This window comes from Gavia stellata, chromosome 3, assembly GCF_030936135.1.
Source record: "Gavia stellata isolate bGavSte3 chromosome 3, bGavSte3.hap2, whole genome shotgun sequence".
In the NCBI taxonomy this organism is placed as follows: Eukaryota; Metazoa; Chordata; class Aves; order Gaviiformes; family Gaviidae; genus Gavia; species Gavia stellata.
Genome location: NC_082596.1, coordinates 21,756,573 through 21,779,742, shown reverse-complemented (window position 1 = coordinate 21,779,742; position 23,170 = coordinate 21,756,573). Strand labels below are relative to the sequence as shown.

Below are 23,170 nucleotides of genomic sequence, written 5' to 3'. Positions count from 1 at the left end.
TGGGGTGAGCTCTGCTGCTCGTGGGACCAGCAGGCTTCAGGAAGGCCAAAGCTTGGAAGTGCAACAGCATGTAAAAATACAGTTAAACGTCTCATAAGAAAAGCACAGACGAGTCTCCTCTTGTTCCATTTTATCCTCCTAAAAATTTGAAACCAGTATTTATCTGAATTGCTTTAGAAAAGAATGTTAGAAATTGTGTATCTAAGTGCAACTGTTACTACATTTTTGACTGAAACATTTGTTCATAGAAAAATAGGCTTATTGAAGAGACTGCTCTCAAAGAAGAGCTGTGCAGAGTATTTTCTTTATTCTGAAATGAAATAAAAAAATACTGGGGAGAAAGGTGGTGACTGAATTTTATTTTTCCTTCTACAGTAATGATCAATTATGTATTATTCTTTCTCTTTTCACTGGAAAACCAAGAAAAGTTAAAGTGAGCTAAAGCAGCAATTTCCCTTTTAAGGGGTAATTTTAAAGTCCTTACTTTCAAAAATAAAATTTCCTTTGAAAAATGCACTATACCCTCCACCGACTTGCTTTTACATATTTTGTGTTAAAACCTTAAGCTAACAATGTGAATTATTTTGGGTCTGATTTTGAAATGTTACTGCCTGTAAAACCTCAACCTTAAACTCAGTTTAAAATCCTTGTACTTTTTATTGTAGTTAGATGTTTTTAGTAGTTTCTTCAAAATTAGTAGAGTTGTTTTGGATTTATATTGCTATAAAGTATGTCTCAAATTTTTAGTAGCTGGATGCTTCAGAATGTGGTCTTGTGACAGCAAACTGCATCAAGGAGTTTAACGCATCAGGTGTGGCTGCTCTTGCACTCTCTCCTTTCAGCTGTCATCTCCCCCCTCCTGAGCATTTCTTAAGAACTTTTGTGAAACTGCTGTTCTAAATAAAAATGCCTTCAAACTCTAACGCATGTGAAAAGATGCAAGAAAGGAACGGGACTTTCTAAGCCAAATTTGAATATAATTATAAAGGGAGAAGGTTTGTTTTTCTTTTGCAGGATGACAAGATCAGTTGTTTTTCAGACAAGCATAATTAATTCTCATTATATGGGTCCTCAGAACATTGTGCGTATAAAGCCGACACAAAGGCAGAGGTGGATGTTGTCAAGGCACAAGTGAAAGTACTCTCAACACTGCTTGTTTCCTTTGTTTGCAGGAGAGTTGGAGGTGGTCCAGAAAGACGGGGAGCGCAAGATTCAGAGCCGGCAGCAGCTTCCGGTTGGAACAACATGGGGGCCTTTTGCTGGGAAGATGGATCTGAATAATAACACCTTGGTATGTAGATGCTCCGAGGCGCTTCGCTTCGTTACATTGTGTGTCATTCTTTAGGGAATAGCCTGAATTACTACTCAGCCGGAGCGTTTGAAAACAGGCATTGTTAGCTTTCATGGACAGTGGTATTTGGCTCTTTTCCCATTAGTTCATCTATGGCAACCGTCCACGTAAAGATATTTGGAGCACAGGTTAATAGTATTTAACTTGTTATTTTACAGAAGGGAAATGTCACTTCCTTGTTTGCTGAACCAAGCTGTTGCATTTCAGTAGTAGTATCTGACTTTTTTAGTGGCTATTTAATTTTTTCATAGCATTAATTGCTGAATACTTAATTTATATTAATGGATGGTATAGAAAATAAATAGCTACATTATTTTAGGATAAAATTCATTAGATTTGCCTGAATGTTAATGATACTGAACATAACAAGATCTTCCATCAGATTAAAATTATTTTGCAAGATATCAAAAGGCACCTGTCATATAATATATTCCTAATTAGCCTTGGTTTTTATTCTGATTGCAGAAAGTATGTGGACCATATTACTTAAAAGTAATGCTTTGCTGGTCTCAGTTCAGTGCACTGAAAATCATGTCATTCCTAGGTCTTAATTTCGTTTTTGTTTGTATTGGTTTTAAGTCTGAGCTTCAATATTATTTGTATAGAGTTCAGATCAATTTTCTGAGCATATCTGTAAAGGTGACCCTGTATTGAAACAAAAGCAACAAATATCTCTAGAAGAAGGGTTTAGACAATGTTGGAACATGCATTGCCCTGTGGGATACTTCTGAAGAATCATTATCTTCAGCTGGATCACTGTTTGCTATTACAGACTTTGCATGAATGTATTAGCATAAAGACCCGTGGAACTGTTTCACAGAAGTATATTACATACATTTGGGGTATATATGGCTATGTTGTAAATTGAGAAGCTGAGCTTCCCAGTGTTGGGAGTATTGTCCTGCCCTTGGAGGACCTGAAGAGAGTGAGGAGTGCCGAGTTGCTGAAGTACCATCTGGAGAGTGTGAGAGATGGGTTATGTGGACATGCGACAAAAGGAAGAAACTGATAGTCTTTAACTTCTCCCTGGAGAACCTCTGCCTATATATTGGAGTTCTCTTTCTAAGGGCTTGCTGGATAGTATGTGTGTTACTTTCTGTAAATATGCATATTAAAATTGTAGTGAAGTGTTACTCTGTTTTGAGTACGTAGTAGCCATTTAAGATCTTGATATTTTGTAGACTCTTTAGCATAATTTATTAATCAAAATGTGCTAACAAGATGTTACAGAAAGCAGCATGGAAACTTTGCCTAAGTTTCTTAGAATTCAGTATTCCCAACCCAGATCAGATTTCCCATTCAGGCACCTGAATAAAGGATGGATTTTCAAAAGTACTGGACACTCAAAGTGTCTTATTGTTAGAAAGGGGAAACTGGACAATTTGAATACCCCTCCCCATTTTCTCTATCTGTTTAATTTCATTTTTATTTCTTCATCTCTCTGATTCTTGGTCTATCAGCATTCTCAAAATGTTTTTCATAAAATATCATTTGAGACAACTACCTATAATTCAAATAAGTTTCTAAGATTCCACTATTACTACTTTAATCAACTTTCATGCAACAGAAACCTTAGTCCTGGTGTAGCTCAAAGTCAGTCCACACAATAAACTTAGGAAAAATGCTAGCTTTGTGTTGTCCCTATTGCCCTGTCCACTTGTACCACTTCTTCAGGTATGTAAGACTTGAAGGTAATGTTTGAGTATGGGAGATTATGTTGGTTGATACTTCTCTACAAAAGTTATCATTATCAGTTATTCGTAGGATGAATTTGCAACATGTCAGCTGTTGATCGTATTGTTTCCTCTTTGTTTTCCTGAAGGAGACATCAAGCAGGAGCTTGCTTCTCTTTTGGTAGCACAGGCATATATTAAGATCTGGTATTACTTTGTAAATTTGGGCAAATACCACTTCTGCTGTGACATTTAGCTAAGATATTTTGGTTTTAATGAACTTACAACTAAGCAGTGAGCAGAGCTGACTTTTTAGTTTGGTGATTATAATGGGATGGAACAACTTTCTCAACCCAGTTCAGAGAGATTTGGGATGAAAATCTTCAGGGCTTTCTTCTCACTAAACTGGAAAGATACTGATTTGTTTCTTGTCAAATTTAAAACCATAAAGTCTATTTTTGCTAACACTTGAAAGATTTTAATTTTGTTTTGCCTACTAATATAAATAAATTTGGAAATCTGAAAAAGTTCCTGTAAACAGAATGGTACTCCTCAGCAATATTGTTTTGTCCCCTGACCAACTCCATCCTTTGAGATAGTCAAACCTGAACTGGATACGATCTTGAGACATCTGAGTTAACTTTGAATTGGATCTGACTTTTAAGTTTGCCCTGCTTTGAGCAGGAGTTTGGACTGGGTGACCTCCAGAGGTCCCTTCCAACCTGAATTATTCTGTGATTCTAAGTATTGTTTCTTTTTCTCCAATATCAGATGTTTCCTGTAATCCTACATTTGTTACTTTAAAATTGTGTGTGAAGAAATGTAAACCTTTTGGTAGAACTTTAATTTACTGTTTAAGCAATACAAACCCAGTGCCAGCTTCTGCATATTTTTCTTTTATATTTTATTTTTTTTTGAAACGATTCTGGTTTATTTATGATTTTGCTGTTTGCTTGACACATTTGATTACTTTTCTCACTAGTGTACATGCTCTCTGTTGTTCATAAGGGGAGTTACATTTGTTTACTTAAGGTATTTATATCTGTTTTGCAAAGCTCATTTGGGTAAATCCTCACCTCCCTAGAATTCAATCAAACTTTCACATCAACAGCTGACAGCAAGTTTAGTTCATTTCTGAATGAGAACTTCAAACATTGCACTGTTATAAATATCAAATAATTTTTGGAAAAGAGATTTAATGTGAATTTCTGGTGTAGAGAGGAAAGGAAAGAAAAATTCAGGCAACCTCAGATGAGTAAATATCACAATTTTTGCAGCTGGTTTCTTTATTGGAAAATATGTTGGTGGCTGACTACAAGTATCTTACCTGACTTTACTGTTTAGTGCTAGCAATGTGACACTGCCTCACAGGATTCATTACCTAGCTATAACAGGTACATCTTGCTTGCTAACCTTGTACTCTACACTGTATACACCCTGTACATGTAATATCCTGTTGAAGTGCTTCTTATTTCAAGCAGTGCTGTGTTGCTGCATACAGTCTCACTGCTGTTGGCTCAGGAGATGGAACAAGCTAATTAATTCAGCATGATAATTAATTGAGTCACTGTGCCAGATGTCAAATATTTTTTAGATCTTTCAAGTTTCTGTCTTGAAGTTCATTAACAATGTACATCTCAGAGTAGTGGAAGGTTGGGTACCTTCCCAACCTTCATCACTCATGAATTACAGAGTGATCAAAAACCCTTATGAAATAATGTACCCCATTGCATTACTGTTACTGTTGATGAAACAATCTGCATGCAGCTACCAGAAAGCTTAAGAATGTTGGTTTTAACAGCAAAGTGAGCCTTGGACCTTAAAACTTGTCTAGGCTTTTAATTCCCATTTCAGTATGAATTTAAGAACTCCTTATATCATTATTAAGTATTTATAGATATCTATTTAGATACTTTTATTATATTTAGATACTTTCAATGATCTGTTCCTGTAATTTTGCCAGACTGGCAAAATTCTTCTGCTCTCAGCTGCATGCATAGTTTGTATCTGTCTGCACAATTGGGCATAGAGGTTGTTGCCTTCCATTTCCTTCCACTTCTTCCACTGTCCATCATCTGTTGCATAATAGTTGATAGTCCCAAGAAAATGAAATGCACAGCAGTATCTTTTCACACCTAGAAAGTCTACTTCTAAAATAAGAGCTTGTTTTCTTGTTGTACAGTAGAAAGAGATCACCCACATGTTTCCAGATTCTGTTTGAGATTTAATATAATCTTGCTGTTTTGACAAACAGACACATGAAGAGTTTTGTACAATACTGCTTTCTATCTACAGTTGGTGAGAACTCAGCTCTACAAGGAAGGCGACATGATTTAGTCACTAGTTTTACCAGGCAGGCTCCAACTTTGGGCCTTGCTGCATCACAGCAAATTCAGTAGTTCATGGGTGCCTACAAGTAGTCAGTAATATATTTCTACATGTGAAACTCTTAGCTTGTGATTCCTGTCTTTAACAGGAAACTGGATTTGCACAAATGTCAAGTGTAATGTGAACACGCAGGTGAGAAGAGCAGAAGACCCGTCTAGGCTGGTCATACAAACCACTGAAAGAGTAGCTGCTGTGTGTAAGCAGCTCTAAATTCAAGGCACTAGCAGCCAATTTAAGAAAGAGCTGTTTGCTTGCTTGTTCCCAGCTGTAAATACTTTCCCTGTTTGAGGGGACAGCTCGGTGGGAATGACACCCTTGGAAACAGGCGCACAGAACTGTGTAGCCCATGACAGACACTGAGCAGCAGCTCACGCCATCACTCCAGTCGTCATGCGGAGGCATTCTGAAAGGCCCTTGGCTGCTGCCATCTAGTTTTTGGTGTTAATCTGTGCCCATGGCAAGGTTTTGCGAAGCAAAACAATGAGCAGCTGGATCCTGCCCCCCGTTCTCGTCATCTTGTCATAGGGAGGAGTGCGTGGGGTAGGCCTGTATCAGCCTGATAAGGAAAAGAGGATTCAACGTGGCTGTGAAAGGAATCCGCGGGAGGAAAGTGTGCAGGGTTGTGGCAGGCGAGCAGTGGGATACAGCAGGGACCTTTTAATGGGATCTGGGAGGTTCAGCGCCAAAGCAACACTTCTTCTGGAAGATATTCTCATGAAACCATTTGACTGGGTAGCGTGGGAGGGGCTGAGGAGCCAAGGTTCAAAATGTAGTTAAGTTTGTCACTTGCTAATCTGTGGCTGGTCACTTTGGGTCAAAAAACTCCTATCTGTAATAGCCAGCAACTTTTAATCTTCAGAGTTGCAGTGCGAGGCTTTGCTGGGCACTTTGGTTGAAGGTGCTGTACAGCCACTGAGACAGCCAGTAGTCTGTCCGTAGTCTGTCCGTAGTCTGTCCGTAGTCAGGCTGTAGTCTCTGGTTCTCTTGTTCAAACACGGAAATAGGTAAGGCAGGTTTTATCTATAGATATTTACCTGCAAATGGGGATTTTGGCTCTTATTAGCACAGAGCCATTTTTATATTTAATTACCAAAAATAGTGTATTGGGTAATGAACCTCGGTTCTAAACTTTATTATGCTGGGTTTATACCTTTAAGTACCTCCAGTGACTACAAAAGCCTTTCTTTCTCATTTTTACTGCTGTTACTGTCAGGCTCTTCATATTTAAAACTAGTTTAAAAACACTTCCTTCTGTCCCAAACACGAGCAGACGTTAATGTAACAGTGCTTCTGGACGCCAAATTGTGTCACACTTACGGCGATGTGCTGATGCGCTGTGCAAGTGTCAGGGCTGGCCACTTCATACAAACTGAAGCATTAAAAACAAGGAGATATGCTGAGATTATGTGGCCATCCACATGGCCACCCACAATGGTCTTTGAGAACACATCAGCTCACATTGCCTCACCTTTTATAAAGCGTTCTCCCATTTATGTAGACATGGAGTTGAGGGGAGTGCAATGACAGAAGAACTTTTTTTAAACTTTTGTGCATAATTGTAGTTTAAACACTTTTTTTTTTCCCCCAAAAAATTAGTTATTATTGCTCCTTTACTTACATTTACACAACAGACTTAATTTAAAACGTTACTGATATGATAGCAAGGTATGTTAATGATCTGAATAAACACCCTGTTTTGAAAAAAGCTGAAAGCAGTTTTCTCCGGCTTGCGGAAGTAGTTTCAAGAACGCAAATAGGTGATGGAGCAACGTGGTCTCTGAAAAGAAAGAGCACACTGATAGTGCACCTTTGTCTAAATGCTGTTGGTGCACTGATATTAATACTGCATGCCATTACCATAGCCTTAACTTTAAGATATTAAATGTTTAAGGGACATGCAGATAAGGTTTGTTTAAAAATAAAAAACAACACAAATGCTCACAGGAAGACAGGATTGAAATTACGTTGTTCCTTTTTATTTCTTTATTTCTGAATCAATGATTTCCAGAATGTAGTATTATGTCAATAGAGGATTTTCACATAAATTCGCTTTTGTTTTTTAACCGCCTTTCCTTGACTACAGCCCTTTTTTAAGACCGTGCATACCCATGGTTCATTTTGACACCTGTTTATCAAAACAGCAGAACTTCAACATTTGTTTAAAACTACCACTGGTCACTTTGAAAGGTTTTTTAAAATAATTCAGTTACTTGGTGCTTGCTATAAGCATCTCCATTAAGCAGACTTTATCCTAATACTATTGTAATTAAGTAGTAGACGTTACCAATCACGGTCATTAAACTAACTCGCTTCCCTTGGAGAAAACTCAGTAAACTATCTGTTCTATTTCAGCAAGCTTCATTTCAGCAGGAGGGTCCTTCTCAAAGTGGGAATGTACCCTGCGGCACATTGCCAGGGAGCTGCTGAGAGCAGAGCAAGGGGATGGCCTGGCGGAAGCGACAGGGCAAGGTCAGGAGCCCAGGACAGAAAAAGGGCAAGAAAATTTGCTTCAGGGCCTCCCAGACAGTAGAAGCAGAGGAGACACTGTCTGCAAGTGCCAGGCTCTTCCATTTTAGGGTGTGGGGAAAAGCAGAGAGAAGGCAAATTGTACTGGAGCACATATTGCACAGTTAAGCTGTTTAGAGAGAACCACTGCAATGAACTGTGCAGTAGCAACATATTCTTGTGCCGCTGGACTATGGTCATCTAGTCTCATCTTCTCTGTACCATAGGCATTAAGACTCAAATGCTTATTTTGCTCTTGTAGGTTTTGCTGAATTTATAACACAACTTTTAGTTGTAGTCTTATTTACAACTTATATACAACTTATTTACAACTTATATACAACTTTTAGTATGTAGTCTTATTTAAAAACTTCGGGTGAGAGAAAAAATTGATTTAGCTCTATTTAAGCTCATTCGTGTAGCTCACTACACTGAAATACCTTACAGGCATGAGTTCAACACCCATATTTAGGATGAGGAATTTAACATTAATGTTGTCCTCTAAGGAAATTTTTTAAATTCATGCTTTTTATAATGATATTTCTTCTTATTTTTGAAACATATGTATTATTATAGACTAAGCAGATATAAAATGTCAGATGTAGATATTCAGCAGTTTTTGAAATAACTTTCTTCTCACTAGCTGTTAAAGAACACTGTTTTTTTTTACTCTAAAATAAAATTCAGTTTCTAAAATGTTGACACATTTTTTTTCAGTAGTTTCACATCCATAGAACAAGCATAGGAAATTCTAGCTCTATCATTTTAGTGGAGCATAAAGCTATGAAGGTGCTTGTGTCGACGAAAACATTTGCATTGTTAAACCAAGAATTTGGTAGTTACAATGGGCACTGAACTGAAAGATCTGGAGGCTTGTGCTCTCTGTTTCACCTCTAGAAAATAAAATGTCCTGGATGCTCCTGTGTATCTTTGGGGCAATTACACATAAAACTATGCCTGCCCAAGGGTAGTTAGCCTTAGTATACATTGATAGTGGGGAAAACAACCATGATGCTGTTGCCCGTGGAACTGTGGCAGCACTTGTGTTGCACTCAGTACATTGTCCAGATGTACTGTCTGGACAAACAAATGACATATGATTATGAAAACATCATTGGATGCTTTCAGTAAGACTTGTGGAGGCAATAGTGGGCAGTTGTTTGGTATCAAGTCTGCTGTAGAGAAAATTTTGGTGTGAAAAGAAAATTCACTGTTTGATGGTGTCATAAATTTGTGCTAAGGAAAGTGCAGACTAAGATACCGTATCATAGTAACAATAACACGATTTGAAATGATTGTCTATCTTCATTTAAATAAAAAAATTACTTCAAATAAAGGAATGGACCTGTGGTTTCAGGGAAGACAGTGGCTGTTTAGTGCTCACTTCTGTACGCTGTGATGGAATGATCTAAATTCCAAACATCAGTTCTCTTTCTGTCTGAATATGCTTGAGAGAAGTAGCCTGTATATTTTCAAGAACGATAGAAATAAAAGGTATTTCTAGTTCTTTCATTACCAGCCAAAATAACTGGATTCTGTGAAAGTGTGTTTTGGAATGTTTCGAATAGAAAAAATCCCTCAATATTTATAGTAAGTGTAGTTAGTACAGAATCTGTGAATACATAAATACGTAAGAAAATTGTAAGTATAGTAAGTATATATATTTGTATATATACACCGCACCTTGAATACTGTGTTCAGTTTTGGGCCCCTCACTACAGGAAGGACACTGAGGTGCTGGAACATGTCCAGAGAAGGGCAACGAAGCTGGTGAGGGGTCTGGAGCACAAGTCTTATGAGGAGCGGCTGAGGGAACTGGGGTTGTTCAGTCTGGAGAAGAGGAGGCTGAGGGGAGACCTTATCGCTCTCTACAACTACCTAAAAGGGGGTTGCAGAGAGGTGGGTGTTGGTCTCTTCTCCCAAGTGACCAGTGACAGGACAAGAGGGAATGGCCTCAAGTTGTGCCAGGGGAGGTTCAGGCTGGATATTAGGAAAAATTTCTTTACTGAGAGAGTGGTGAAGCACTGGAACAGGTTGCCCAGGGAGGTGGTGGAGTCACCATCCCTGGAGGTGTTCAAGGAACGTGTGGACGTGGCACAGCGGGACATGGTTTAGTGGGCACTGTGGTGTTGGGTTGATGGTTGGACTCGTTGATCTTATAGGTTCTTTCCAACCTTAGTAATTCTGTGATTCTGTGATATACAATGTGTTTGTGAGTATATAAAAATAGGATATTCTAGTCAGAAGAAAGTGCTGACTGTTATTAGGTCCTAAAAATCAGAGGTTTTTTTGAAATACTAACATTTTGCTGAACTTTCTTCCCTGTTCAGCTATAGCTTCTTTTCTAATGATGTTGTAGTATCACATAGCCAGTAGCAAAATTTGTCCTTTTCCAGAGGCAGCAGATCTACTTTGCACCACTAAAGTATGGGCAATACAGAGCTTGGCCTGAGATCTTAAGTGTTTAGTGAAGTTTGTAAATGTCCTGGGCCTCATTTATCAAGCCCAGAGAACAAGTTCATCAATCTAATCCTATGGTGGCTCCTCAGGGGAGCTGAAAAGACTATCAGCTCCAGCCATTAGGGCTGTGTTGCGAGGAGCGCAGGAGGCACCATCGCTTGCCATCCTCTACCTGATCATGTGTCTTATTTACAGGGTTTCATGCATGTTCTGACATTCCGTACATGATAAATTGTATGCATAGCCTCATCAGATTTGATATTGTTTCATATTCATGTCCCATCTTAAATAACTTAGTATTAATTAGTAAACTTTTGCCCCCTTTTTTTTCCACTAATGCATTTTATCATGTATTCCACAGACTAGAGAGAAAGGGAAAATATTTCAATGTATTTACAAAATGTTTCACAAATTGTGAAACATTAAATATAGTTACAGTAATATGATTTTTTTATTTGAGGTCTTTTAACATATTTAGGGAATAATTGAGTTTTGCATAGTCAAAATACTGTCCTTTCTGTGTTCTAAGGGAAGGATAGCAGTCTGAATGCTACTGATGAATTTAGAATAAACTACATAGCATTTGAGATATCATCATAGTTTATGTAGATTATTCTCCCTCTCAGAAAATGTCTTATAATTTAAATTTCTCCCTGTCACAGATTAGTATTTTATATCTTGGTTTTGACATTTGATCTTATATCTGAAAAGCATAGAAGAGATTTTTTTTATTAGAAGCTTCATATATGTTAGTAATTATTATTATTTATGTATTTATTTATAAACATCTCACATTTCCCAAAATACCTTTTTTTTCTTTGAAGCTTTGTTTTCCACATGACAGTCTTTAATCTGGGGCTGAGTGACCACATTTTTTAAAAGAGGAAACGGGAACTCCTGCCATGTGCGAGGACATTAAAGACAAGTTTAGGGGAACTGAGGGAGGTGTGCCTCAGTGCCGGGGATGTGAGGAAGGATTCTTCCCTCTCTCCCCCTCCTGCAAGCTGTTGTCCTCACTTTTGGAAGAAAACTGGGACAAATTAGCATAAAGGGAAGAGAGCAATAAAGCAGAAAACAATAGTAGGTTAAAAAAAAATCTTAGTTTCTTCTTTTCTGTTTGTATTGAAGCAGGCCTGGTTCTGTTATTGCTAAATTTTAATTCCGCCGCAGACCTCATAGTATGTCTTAGTCTTATCTCTCTGCTTTTATGGTGTTTCTTCCTCTTGGATGTGGTTGCATTTACTACATTAAATATTGGATCTTGTTATTCACATTTGTTAAATTACAGATTGTATTCTTCTTTTGGAATTCACTTGTTTTACCTTACTCCTGTTTCTCTTCTCACTCTGGTCAAACCACCTTCCCTTACCCAAGCCAAAATACCATCTTAATCCTGTACAGTTCTCTGGTGGAGGGTTTCCCTCACTTCCTGGATCCACATGGATCGTGGTCCGTGGAAGGATATGATGAGTTGCATTAGGTGAACCTTCCAGACTCGCAGGTGTAGGCATCAGCAAGGGAGATTTAGGTTAGATACAAGAAAGAGCTTCCTAATGGTAATGAGAGTGAAAGGCTGGAAGAGATTCAGAAGGTTGTAGTAAATCTGTGACTGGTGTGTTTAAGAACGGGCAGGACCAAGATGACAGCAGTGGTGTAGGCACAGCTGAGCAATCATGCAGGGGAAAGAAGCGGAGCAGATGACCCTGTGGCTTTTGGCACCCTAACGCTGAGAAAAGTCTGCAGCCAACTTCACTTGTTCGGCTGCCCAGAGATGCCTGCAGGTAGCTAAAATCTTTCAAGATTGGCTTTAAAAGGCCAGAATGAGACACTGGTTTTTGTAGAAAATGGCAGATGGGACGTTACAGCAAGCTAGACAGTTGGTCACACAAGTATAGGATACCGTTTTCAAACTCTAATTGAAATATAACAAGGGCTTGCTGGGAGATAAGGAAGTAAGCAGCTATATTTCTTTGGCATGTCCCTTCCCACTTGCCTGCAATGTGTTTTTTTCTTCTAAATATTCTCCTTTCCCACTCCAGTTTCTTGCTAACTAAAGTTAGAATTAAAATTAACTCTGTGTGTAACCAAATACTAAATCAGTGTAGCTTTTTCAATGCATTTTTTTTCCGCTGTACTTAGGACTTTATTTCTAGAGTATTCTGTTCCTCTTTTTTAAGAAATGCTGTCTGATTTATAAGGATCATTGTCCCAGGTTTCTGTGTCACAGATTTGCAAAGTGAGAGCAATGGTATTGCATTTTCAAGATGCCAAATATGTGCACTTTGATCTGGCGGTACAGCATGCCTCAGGGAGTAAGCTGAATCTTGATTTCTTTAGTCAGTCATCCGCTATCAGGTACTAGAGCCCCGATTAGGCAGGCTGAAAAACAGAGATCACACCATGGGTTAGATGTGGAAACATTTGCGAGGAGGCTTTTGCCATCACCGGCATCCTCGGTGCTCATTTTGTGGTACTGTTTCTGTGCTAGTAAATCTCTTTAATGCATACAGTAACAATAACAGGTACCTGCATGTCATAGATGACTGCACATGCACTGATTACTTTTGAAAACGCTTCCCCCTCCACCACCTCCTTCAGCAGTGGAAAATGAGAAGATTATCCACGTTTTGAAACTTGACCTCTCGCAAATGTGAGACCACTTGGTGTGGTTGTCTCCTTAACATTCCTTGCATTCCCTCTTCCAAGCCAATTGTTAGCACTTGTTGCAGCGTTAAAGTGGCTTTGTAGTAGCACCTACTAGGCTTGCTCTGGCTAGTGGTATACATGGGACTAAATGGCCTTTCTGACCTTTAATAAGCATTTCTTTGTCAGTCATACCAAAGATACTTGACGATGTAATTCTTTGTTTACTATAACTACCATAACTGAGAGGTGTCCTGAACTCTTCAGAAATATGGTCATGATGTTCTCATTGTTTTCTGTGTTTCTCTGGCTGTGGTGTTGGACAGGAGCACTTGCAAAATCTGCTTTGGGATAGTTGAAAGGCGTGGGGAAGTAAAGAAGTTCAGGGGATGGCATTCAGGGCCGTGGCCCATTGCAGCATGGCATTCAACCACATGGGAGCTGCAGCAGTACGCTGCGTTGATATTATCACTTCAAAAATTTATTGGGCTAACAAAGGTTGTTGAAGTTATTTTTTCAAGAAAACATATAATATATGCGAATCTCTTCCAGATGAAGTATGTGTTAGAGATCACAGTTTATATGCCTGTACTTTTTACTCTAACTAGGTGTTTTTCTGTTTCCATATATAGTCTTTGAAAAAATGTAAAGCAATGAAAGGGAATGCACAACAATCACCAATTTTAAATGGTGATTCTTATGCACTTAGGACTTGATTTTGCCTAGTGCTGAGCACCAGCGGGAAGTGCTGAGCACCCCAAGCTTTTATTCAAAGCAGTAGGGCTGAGGTATGCTTAGCATTTCGTGACACTGAACACTGCAAGTACAGCCTATAAACCTCTCCATAGAAGATAAATATTTGTTATTTCATTTGACCTTGAAGATGGGACTGGTTTGATAGGGTTAAGGTCAATGAGTATATTATTTTTAGACAAGATACGGAGTACATGGATGGTTCTGCTTTATTTTAGTGTGTTAACATCTGGCAGCATTCTGTGTTCCATATGCCGCTGATTGTCCTGATACATTCATCTTCAGCGATTATCAAAAAGATTTCAGTGCTCTGGAGTTAATCACACATTTGAGAAGACAAATACATGAAGATAAGTAGAAAAGCTGTGTGTGGGTTTTTGTGTATAAGACCAGTATTTGGGTAATCTTGGCAAGTACTCTATTAATGTAGAAATATTTTTTAAATTGACTTAATTAGCTAATGTCTGTAAGTGCTGTAAGGATGAAAAATAGCATATTAGAGTTCAGTATTGTTATTACAATAGTCATAGAGAACATCGGTCCTTAGAAATCTGATTGTGCACTTTTAATTCTATGTATTGCACACTTGCTTACTTCTAATGATGAATAGTTAAAGGGGTTTTAGATTTGCACCCTTTTCTCATGTATAATTTTTATATGGCTTCGGTATATGAAAGTTGATGCTTGTGCTATTTCATTACAAAAAGCACACACAGAACTATCAACTGACTTTTTTTTTCTTTTTTTTTTTTTATACCAGTGTTTTCAGTTTTCCTGGGTTGATAACATTTTTTCCAGGGCTATAAATTATTATTTTCATTCTGTGCTGTTTTGGCCTTACATGCTAACAGCTTCAGGGGAGAAAGACTTAAGAGTTTCACAGAGAATTTGCCACATCAAAGCAGGTGTTCCCTTTTACAGTACCTTCTTCTTTCTGAAAATGCAGAAAGTCTACCATGATCAGAATGAATGGAGACAAAAATGAAGCTAAGCCAGATGTCTGTCAACCTTGTAGCTCTCTTGTGCCTTTTGCCACAGCCCACACTCACCTTAGAGATCAGTCCTCTAGGCTAGCCCATTGTGGGGGATCCCATGCCCCATAGTTGTCCAAAGCCCTACTAGAACTTAATCTAGTGACAGCCGTAAAAGACAGCGAAACATGTTTCTATAAATACATTAGCAACAAAAGGAGGGCTAAGGAGAATCTTCATCCTTTACTGGACGCGGGAGGAAACATAGTGAAAAAGGATGAGGAAAAGGCTGAGGTACTTATTGCCTCTTTTGCCTCAGTCTTTAATAGTAAGACCAGTTGTTCTTCGGGTACCCAGCCCCCTGAGCTGGAGGACAGGGATGAGGAGCAGAATGAGGCCCCCACAATCCAAGGGGAAAATGGTTAGCTACCTGCTACACCACTTAAGACACCCACGAGTCTATGGGACCAGACAGGATCCACCCAAAGGTACCGAGGGAGCTGGTAGAAGTGCTCACTAAGCCACTCTCCATCATCTACCAGCAGTCCTGGCTAACCGGGGAGGTCCCAGTGGACTGGAGGTTAGCCAATGTGATGCCCATCTTCAAGAGGGGCCGGGAGGAGGATCCGGGGAACTACAGGCTTGTCAGCCTGACCCCGGTGCCGGGGAAGATTGCGGAGCAGATTATCTTGAGTGCCATCACACAGCACGTACGGGACAACCAGGCAATCAGGCCCAGACATCATGGGTTTATGAAGGGCAGGTCCTGCCTGACTAACCTGATCTCCTTCTATGACAAAGTGACCCGCTTAGTGGATGAGGGAAAGGCTGTGGACATAGTCTACCTAGACTTTAGTAATGCCTTTGACACCGTTTCCCACAGCATCCTCCTGGAGAAAATGGCTGCTCATGGCTTGGATGGGTGCAGTCTTTGCTGGGTAAAAAACTGGCTGGATGTCCGGGCCCAAAGGGTTGTGGTGAATGGAGTCAAATCCAGTTGGCGGCTGGTCACAAGTGGTGTTCCCCAGGGCTCAGTACTGGGGCTGGTCTTGTTTAACATCTTTATCAATGATCTGGATGAGGGGATCGAGTGCTCCCTCAGCAAGTTTGCAGACGACACCAATTTGGGCGGGAGTGTTGATCTGCTCGAGGGTAGGAAGGCTCTGCAGAGGGATCTGGACAGGCTGGATCGATGGGCTGAGGCCAACTGTATGAGATTCAACAAGGCCAAGTGCCGGGTCCTGCACTTGGGTCACAACAACCCCATGCAGCACTACAGGGCTTGGGGACGAGTGGCTGGAAAGCTGCCCTGCAGAAAAGGACCTGGCGGTGTTGATTGACAGCCGGCTGAAGATGAGCCAGCAGTGTGCCCAGGTGGCCAAGAAGGCCAACGGCATCCTGGCCTGTATCAGAAATAGTGTGGCCAGCAGGAGCAGGGAGGTGATCGTGCCCCTGTACTCGGCGCTGGTGAGGCCGCACCTCGAATACTGTGTTCAGTTTTGGGCCCCTCACTACAAGAAGGACATTGAGGTGCTGGAGCGTGTCCAGAGAAGGGCAACCAAGCTGTTGAGGGGTCTGGAGCACAAATCCTGTGAGGAGCGGCTGAGGGAACTGGGGTTGTTCAGTCTGGAGAAGAGGAGGCTGAGGGGAGACCTCATCGCTCTCTACAATCACCTGAAAGGAGATTGTAGAGTGGTGGGTGCTGGTCAAGTGGTAAGTGTTAGGATGAGAGGAAATGGCCACAACTTGTGCCAGGGGAGGATTAGATTGGATATTTGGAAAAATTTCTCCACTGAAGGGGTTGTCAGACTTTGGAATGGGCTGCCCATGGAGGTGGTTGAGTCACCATCCCTGGAGGTATTTAAAAGATGTGTGGATGAGGCGCTTAGGGATATGCTTTAATGGTGGACTTAGCAGGGTTAGGTTTACGGTTGGACTTGATGATCTTAAAGGTCTTTTCCAACCTAAATGATTCTACGATTCTATGATATTCCTGCAAAGAATAATTCAAATAAGAAAACAGCCATAGGGCTCAAAATGTAGAAAGATAACCCTTTGCTTCCCACATCTCCTGTAAGACAGCCTCTTGCTACTCCACTCTCTGCTAACAAGGAAGGGCACCATGAAATCAGCTGCAGCCATGGCTCTTCAGGCAAACCCTGGGACCAGGGTCTGTCCACAGAATACGGTGTGGGACGTCTGGTCAAGATAGATATCAGGAAAGCAGCAGGAAGGCTCAAATGGCAGCTTGCCACAAAACACAAGGTACCGAACAAACTAAAGTAGCAATGTTGCTACTCAATATTTCTCTCTTAATTGAATATCCATCATTTCAAAGAAAAAAATAAAGGCAGCAAAGTCTCTTAGGGCACATAACATATCCTTATCCACCATTCAGATAAAACTTGTTTTATTTTATCATGCACAAATTTGTTTAGATCTTAGCAGTGACCACTCTTCCTGTTGCCAATATCTGTTAATGATAATTACTTCAAATACTATACTCACTCAGTGATAGCATCACATCATGGTGAGGAAGATTGTGATCTTATCTAAACCTATTCTGTTTAACTCTGACACTACTTCTATTATAGTGGGGGCCCGATAAGATCATGCCTGTTAGGATCAGACATTAGTTGGAATCAATATTTGAAAATGTGCCTGTTTTTGCTTAATAGCAAAGTTAGTGTGAGGGTCAGAGTGAGATCATTTGTTGGATGAGATTGTACAGCTTCATCTTGTAATGGAAATGTGTTCTTTGCTTCAGCTGCTGGTGAAAAGTGAAAACAAGGGCTCTTTGAAAGCTGTACAGCTTTGCTAATAATCACTGTGTAAGGAAGATACAATCATTATTATGATATTTAACATCTGTACTGCTGCAGCATGTTGAGGTTCTAGTTGGGAACTGGTGCTCCTTTGTGCTAGACTCTGTCTGAACCTGATACTAAAGAGACAGCTGCTGGCCTCAGCTAGCTTAGGTCCTGGTTTTAGACCAGACGTAAATACAATGGCAACAAGAAAATGTGGGAGGCAAAAGCTAAACCGGAGATAATTAAGATTGGTATAATAAACAAGAGTTACATCACACTAAAACAGCAGAGGTGAGTTTTGTAAAGATAGTGTATGAAAAATGCAGTGAGCTTGCAGATGATTTCAGAGAATTCTTCCTATATGCATTAATCTAGTGGGAGAAAATGCAAATAAATTGGGGTATTTATTTAGATGGGAATTTTGAAACTCATCTGCTGATAACGAAGGATGTAATCTAGATCAGTGATGGTGAATCCTTTTAGTGCCTCATGCCAAATTTATTTTAAAAAGCTCAGAAGCTCATGTGCTGCCAACATAAAACTCTCTGTACCAAACTTGGCACCAGTGCCAGCAGTTTATGGTTACTGGCGGAGATGAACAGTCAGAAAACACAAAGCACCATAATGCTGTTTTGCTGAAAAATACGGTTACTCTTAACGTAAGACTTTTCAGGATTTGGTCAAAGAAACCAAAGCAAAGCCTGAGGTTATTGTATGGGATGTATGAGAGCTGCAGTGCCTCTTTCTCCTCAGGAACATTAATTTTTACTCTCTCATAAATAAAAAGTCCAACGGTATAAATTAAAAATAAAAAGTGGATAGTGAATGACCCATTGGATAGTGAATGACCCATTCATCACTGGACTGCAGAATGTGAGTGACACATTCTGTGTGTGACACAGGTCTGTGCCTGAAGTTGGCATCAAAGGGCCTTGTGCACAGCTTCCAGTGCAAGGCCAGTGCCATTACCACTGGGCTGCTCTAGAGAAAATGGCTCCAAGAGATATTTTAATAGAGGTGTTAAATCATTCCAGTGTAGAATAAAAATAAATTTGGAAATTTCCATATTTTTTCATGAAATGGGATTCTTGTTTGAGTGCCCAGCTCTTTATTTAGGTGAACTGCTAATATTAGTGATGTGCTAAGGCCTGGGCTGTGTTTACCAATCATTTCCGTTTCCGTAACACGACTTATCACTGAGTGTGTCTGATCTTAACCTCTAACTTCTTGTGGTTTGACTTGGTTTCCTTTACAGTTCCCGACTTGATTACAATTCCTCACATTTGACACACCAGTCACTAAATTTATGATGCTGTTTTCTGAAAGAGGTGAAGTACATGTGAGAGGAGTGGTAGTTTTTGCTAGACAAAGTAAGAATGTTTCTGATTCAGAATAAAACATATAGACTGTCATGTGCTCGTCTAATTATATATGTATATCACAGAATCACAGAATCATTAAGGTTGGAAAAGACCTGTAAGATCATCAAGTCCAACCATCAACCCAACACCACCATGCCCATTAAACCATGTCCCACAATGCCACGTCCACACATTCCTTGAACACCTCCAGGGATGGTGACTCCACCACCTCCCCAGGCAGCCTGTGCCAATTCTTTACCACTCTCTCAGTAAAGAAATCTTTCCTAATATCCGGCCTAAACCTCCCCTGGCACAACTTGAGGCAATTTCCTCTAGTCCTGTCGCTAGTCACTTGGGAGAAGAGACCAACACCCACCTCTCTGCAACCTCCTTTCAAGTAATTGTAGAGAGCGACGAGGTCTCCCCTCAGCCTCCTCTTCTCCAGACTGAACAACCCCAGTTCCCTCAGCCGCTCCTCATAAGACTTGTGCTTCAGACCCCTCACCAGCTTCGTCGCCCTTCTCTGGACACGCTCCAGCTCCTCAGTGTCCTTCTTGTAGTGAGGGGCCCAAAACTGAACACAGTATTTGAGGTGCGGCCTCACCAGCGCTGAGTACAAGGGCACGATCACTAGTATCACATATGTGCCAACTGGTAGTTATGAAGTGTTGTAACTGTAATTTATGTTTTTTCAGACACAAAAGTAAGTGGAATGACAAATGAATAAATCATTGCACCAGTGTTAACAGTAAAAGCATGAGTGAATTCACTATCATTGTATTGCCTTTCAATTCAATTAAATGCCATTGCTTACTCTTTTAATGTTGTATATGAAAGCACTGTAAATTGAAATAAAATAAAAAACTCATTAAAGTGGATTTATATAGATGAAATTCTTCCCCTATAAGATGTGCAGTATTTTGCCCATAAAAAGTGAGGCATTTTCATGTTTTCATTGAACAATGCATACTTTTAGATACCATATGAATAATGAAGATGTAGATTTCATTTTACTTTTTATTTTAGTTGTAACAAATAAAGGAAGGAGCAGAGCCATTTCTAAATCATCCCTGAAAAAAATGAGATGAATTTATCTTTGAATGAAATATGAAATATGTCAAGATTTTAGACATCTATGTCACAGTGCAGCACAGAATTTTTTTAAGACTGATTTTTCTCTATTTCCCCAACTCTCTTTTAATCTGGGTGCATCCCAAAAGTGTTTCTTGAGTATTCTGATACTGCATTACAGCAATTGTATACAAAAATAGGTGTTTTTCCACATATGCATTTCCACAATATGGGCTGCAGTAGATTAGTGACAGAGTTTGTCATGAATGTCACTGAAAAACAATGTACTGGTAGAATTTTGAAGTGTTCATATTTAAACATTTATTTCTTTAAAATGTTGACTTTCTGAAGAACTCTAATTCTCCTCATTATATCTTTCTTTGTTGTCCTAATTGTGAAATATAGTTTCAAATTTATGGAATAGCCACAATTTTCACTTGTCCTTTATTAATTCAGAGGTCTTTGTGCCATATTTTTGGCCACAGCGTGCTAGGTGTAGAATCACAAATGCTTCAGTGGGGCAACAGAGGGGGCTTTTCCTTTCCTGTTCTGAAACCATGAGTCTAATTTTAGATACAATGAAAAACAGAGCACTACGGTTTTCTCCCTTACTCCCAGATATGTATAAAACAAGAATGTCATTAAGACAATTGGATATATCTGAAGAAGTAAGGTGGGTTTTTTCCCATGGATATCCCTTCTTTCTCCCCAAATAAAGAGTGATAAAAAGCCACAATTTTACCATTATAATAACAAAATATTCCATTTACTCCGTTCCTTAGTGCCCAGCATTGGCCACATACAACATGTTTAAGACCTTCTGTTAAACTTGTGTGTCAGTGTAATCAGAGCTTTACTTTAAACCTGACTCTGAAACAATTAAATTGAGAAGCAGTAAGAGAAGATTGGAGACAACTATACCTGGATAAATAATGCAGAGTAGTGTTTGTGACTATTTATTTGAATTCTCGGAGTTTATTTGATGTAACTTTATTTTTTTGACTTGCGCTTTCTGCCCTAAGAAGTTCTTGGTATCCAGACTTGCCTATTAAATGTCAGAAAACAGGTAATCATGCTGTTGTTATTATAATGTCTGAATCAAGATGGCAAAAAGAGGAAATCCCTTTCTGAAAGAATTTACAAACAAAGAACAGAAGAAGTGTATAATTTGATCACCATTTTTAAAATGGGGGATCAAGGCACAAAGAGATTAATGGAACTGCCTGACAGCACTCTAGAGGTCTCAGGTTTCCTACAGGTTAAACAAATGCCTGTGTTACAAGATTATTCCCCAGAATGATGAGCAGACACCCAAAGAGTTGTACATTAGCAGCCTGCGAATTGAACTGATTTTTATAAACTCTTCCTGTAAAAATTGTGGATAAAAAGGAGGCATGTAGGAATCCGTCTGTTCACAGACAATTCATGACAGAAAAGAAGACTAAACTTTTTATGAACATTATATGCAGATACTAACTGTGAAGAAAATGCAAATACGAAACAATTCTCCTTTGAACGCATTCTCAAATGTACCACCTATGAAAAACAGAAGAAAATAAGTAGACTCCTACAGAAGTCCAATAAACAAGTACTCTGCAACAAATTCCCATCATTTCATAACTGATGGGTTAAAACTGGAACATGAAGGTATTTAACAAAAATCCAGATTTGCAAAGAGTGAGATCCCTTATCATGTAAAGGAATGATTAAATCAATTGATAGTGCACTGGTGTGCATAGTCTGGATTATGTCTTTGAAAAAGAGAAAATGCTTGATGATGGTCTTGCAGCACTATGTTTCCAGTAGGCCAGTCAGTCAAATGCAAATACAGTATATAATAAAAAGAGCTGGTTGGCATAATAATTGGGAAATGAATGTTATTTGTAGCTCCATATTTCTGTCTTTAGGAGTCTAAGAACTAGGAGGTTGGTATTGATAAGAGGGTTTGTGTATAAATCCTTTGTAATGAGGCTGTGCCTCTTCAGTCATTTGTATTAATTTTAACTTTAGATATGAACATCATTCTCTGAAAGGGGTGACAACTAAAATAACTAATTTCACAAATGTCTGGGGAAAAAAAATTACTCATTTTAGAAAATGAGTTCTTTTTTGGTTGTTTGGTTGGTTTTGGGAGGGTTTTTTTGGTGGCAGGGGGAGTTTGGGGCTACATACAGGATCACCTTACATGTCATGGCATGCACTATAGATTATAGCTGCATTTATGCAGATACCGGCAAAGATAAGTTCTGGTTTGGATGAAGGAATCTATTACGTATGAGAACTACCAACTATAACATGTAGTTCAAGATGTATAAATGTCCTTGCTGTCCTTAACTCAGGTCAAAAACTCTCTCCAAATGCCTTGAGATCTGCATCAACTCCAGCCATTGATATCACCCTCATGTATTTTTTTTTCCTTTATTGGCATGTTTGGCTGATTATTTAGTAATGTATTTGACAGTTTCTGCTGTTCCATGTCTTCATGGAGACACCCATATTTGACATCTTGTTCATACTCTGAACTTGTGAATATTTCTGTGAGATTACCTGGTAATGCAGGACTGGAGGTTCTTAAACAGGAAAGAGTCTGGAGCATTGTGGAAGGGTGAAGTTCTGTCAGTGGCTTTGAGTGCCTCCCTTTTGCTACTCTGTCCACAACCCAACTACTCTGTCTGTACAGTTTCATTTCCATCTACATGGATTCCCTTAACTCTTCACTTTCTCTTCCCCATCTCCTGATATTTATCTCTTATTTCTGTTTCTGGCACTTACCCCCCTTCACCTTTCTCCTCACCTTTCAAGTCTCTCCTTGTTCACTCTTCTCTTCCAGCCATGCTTCCTTCTCCTTTCTCTAATTTGTGTCCTTTTTCTTACTGGCCTTCAAGACACCTTCTTCAATGCTGAATGACTTGCCCTTCCTTAATTTCAAGCTCCACCCCATACAGGTAATTCAGAGTACACTGGCTGGAAGCAGCCTTTGGAGCTGATTTTAAGCAAAAAAGACTGAATAGTAACTGTGTAAAATAGAAATGTGTGATTAGTTTCCCTGTTCAAGGTAGTACACCTGTTGCTGTGGGTAGTTGTAGGGCTGACTTGAAAAGGATCTGTATGCTTTTATCAACATCTATTACTTTGCTAGTTACAGGGACGTAATCGGCTCATGTCTTTGGGCATTAGGTGCACA

At 39.5% G+C, this 23,170-nt stretch overlaps 1 protein-coding gene across 1 annotated transcript in view; it reads left to right on the top strand.

Moving 5' to 3' along the window:
* Positions 1–23,170, top strand: part of ZFPM2 (zinc finger protein, FOG family member 2) — a 319,145-nt gene that overhangs the window by 155,701 nt on the left and 140,274 nt on the right. Inside the window, exon 4 of the mRNA XM_059836148.1 lies at positions 1,173–1,291. Within this exon, the coding sequence (XP_059692131.1) occupies positions 1,173–1,291 (119 nt within the window). The remainder of the gene's footprint in view (positions 1–1,172; positions 1,292–23,170) is intronic.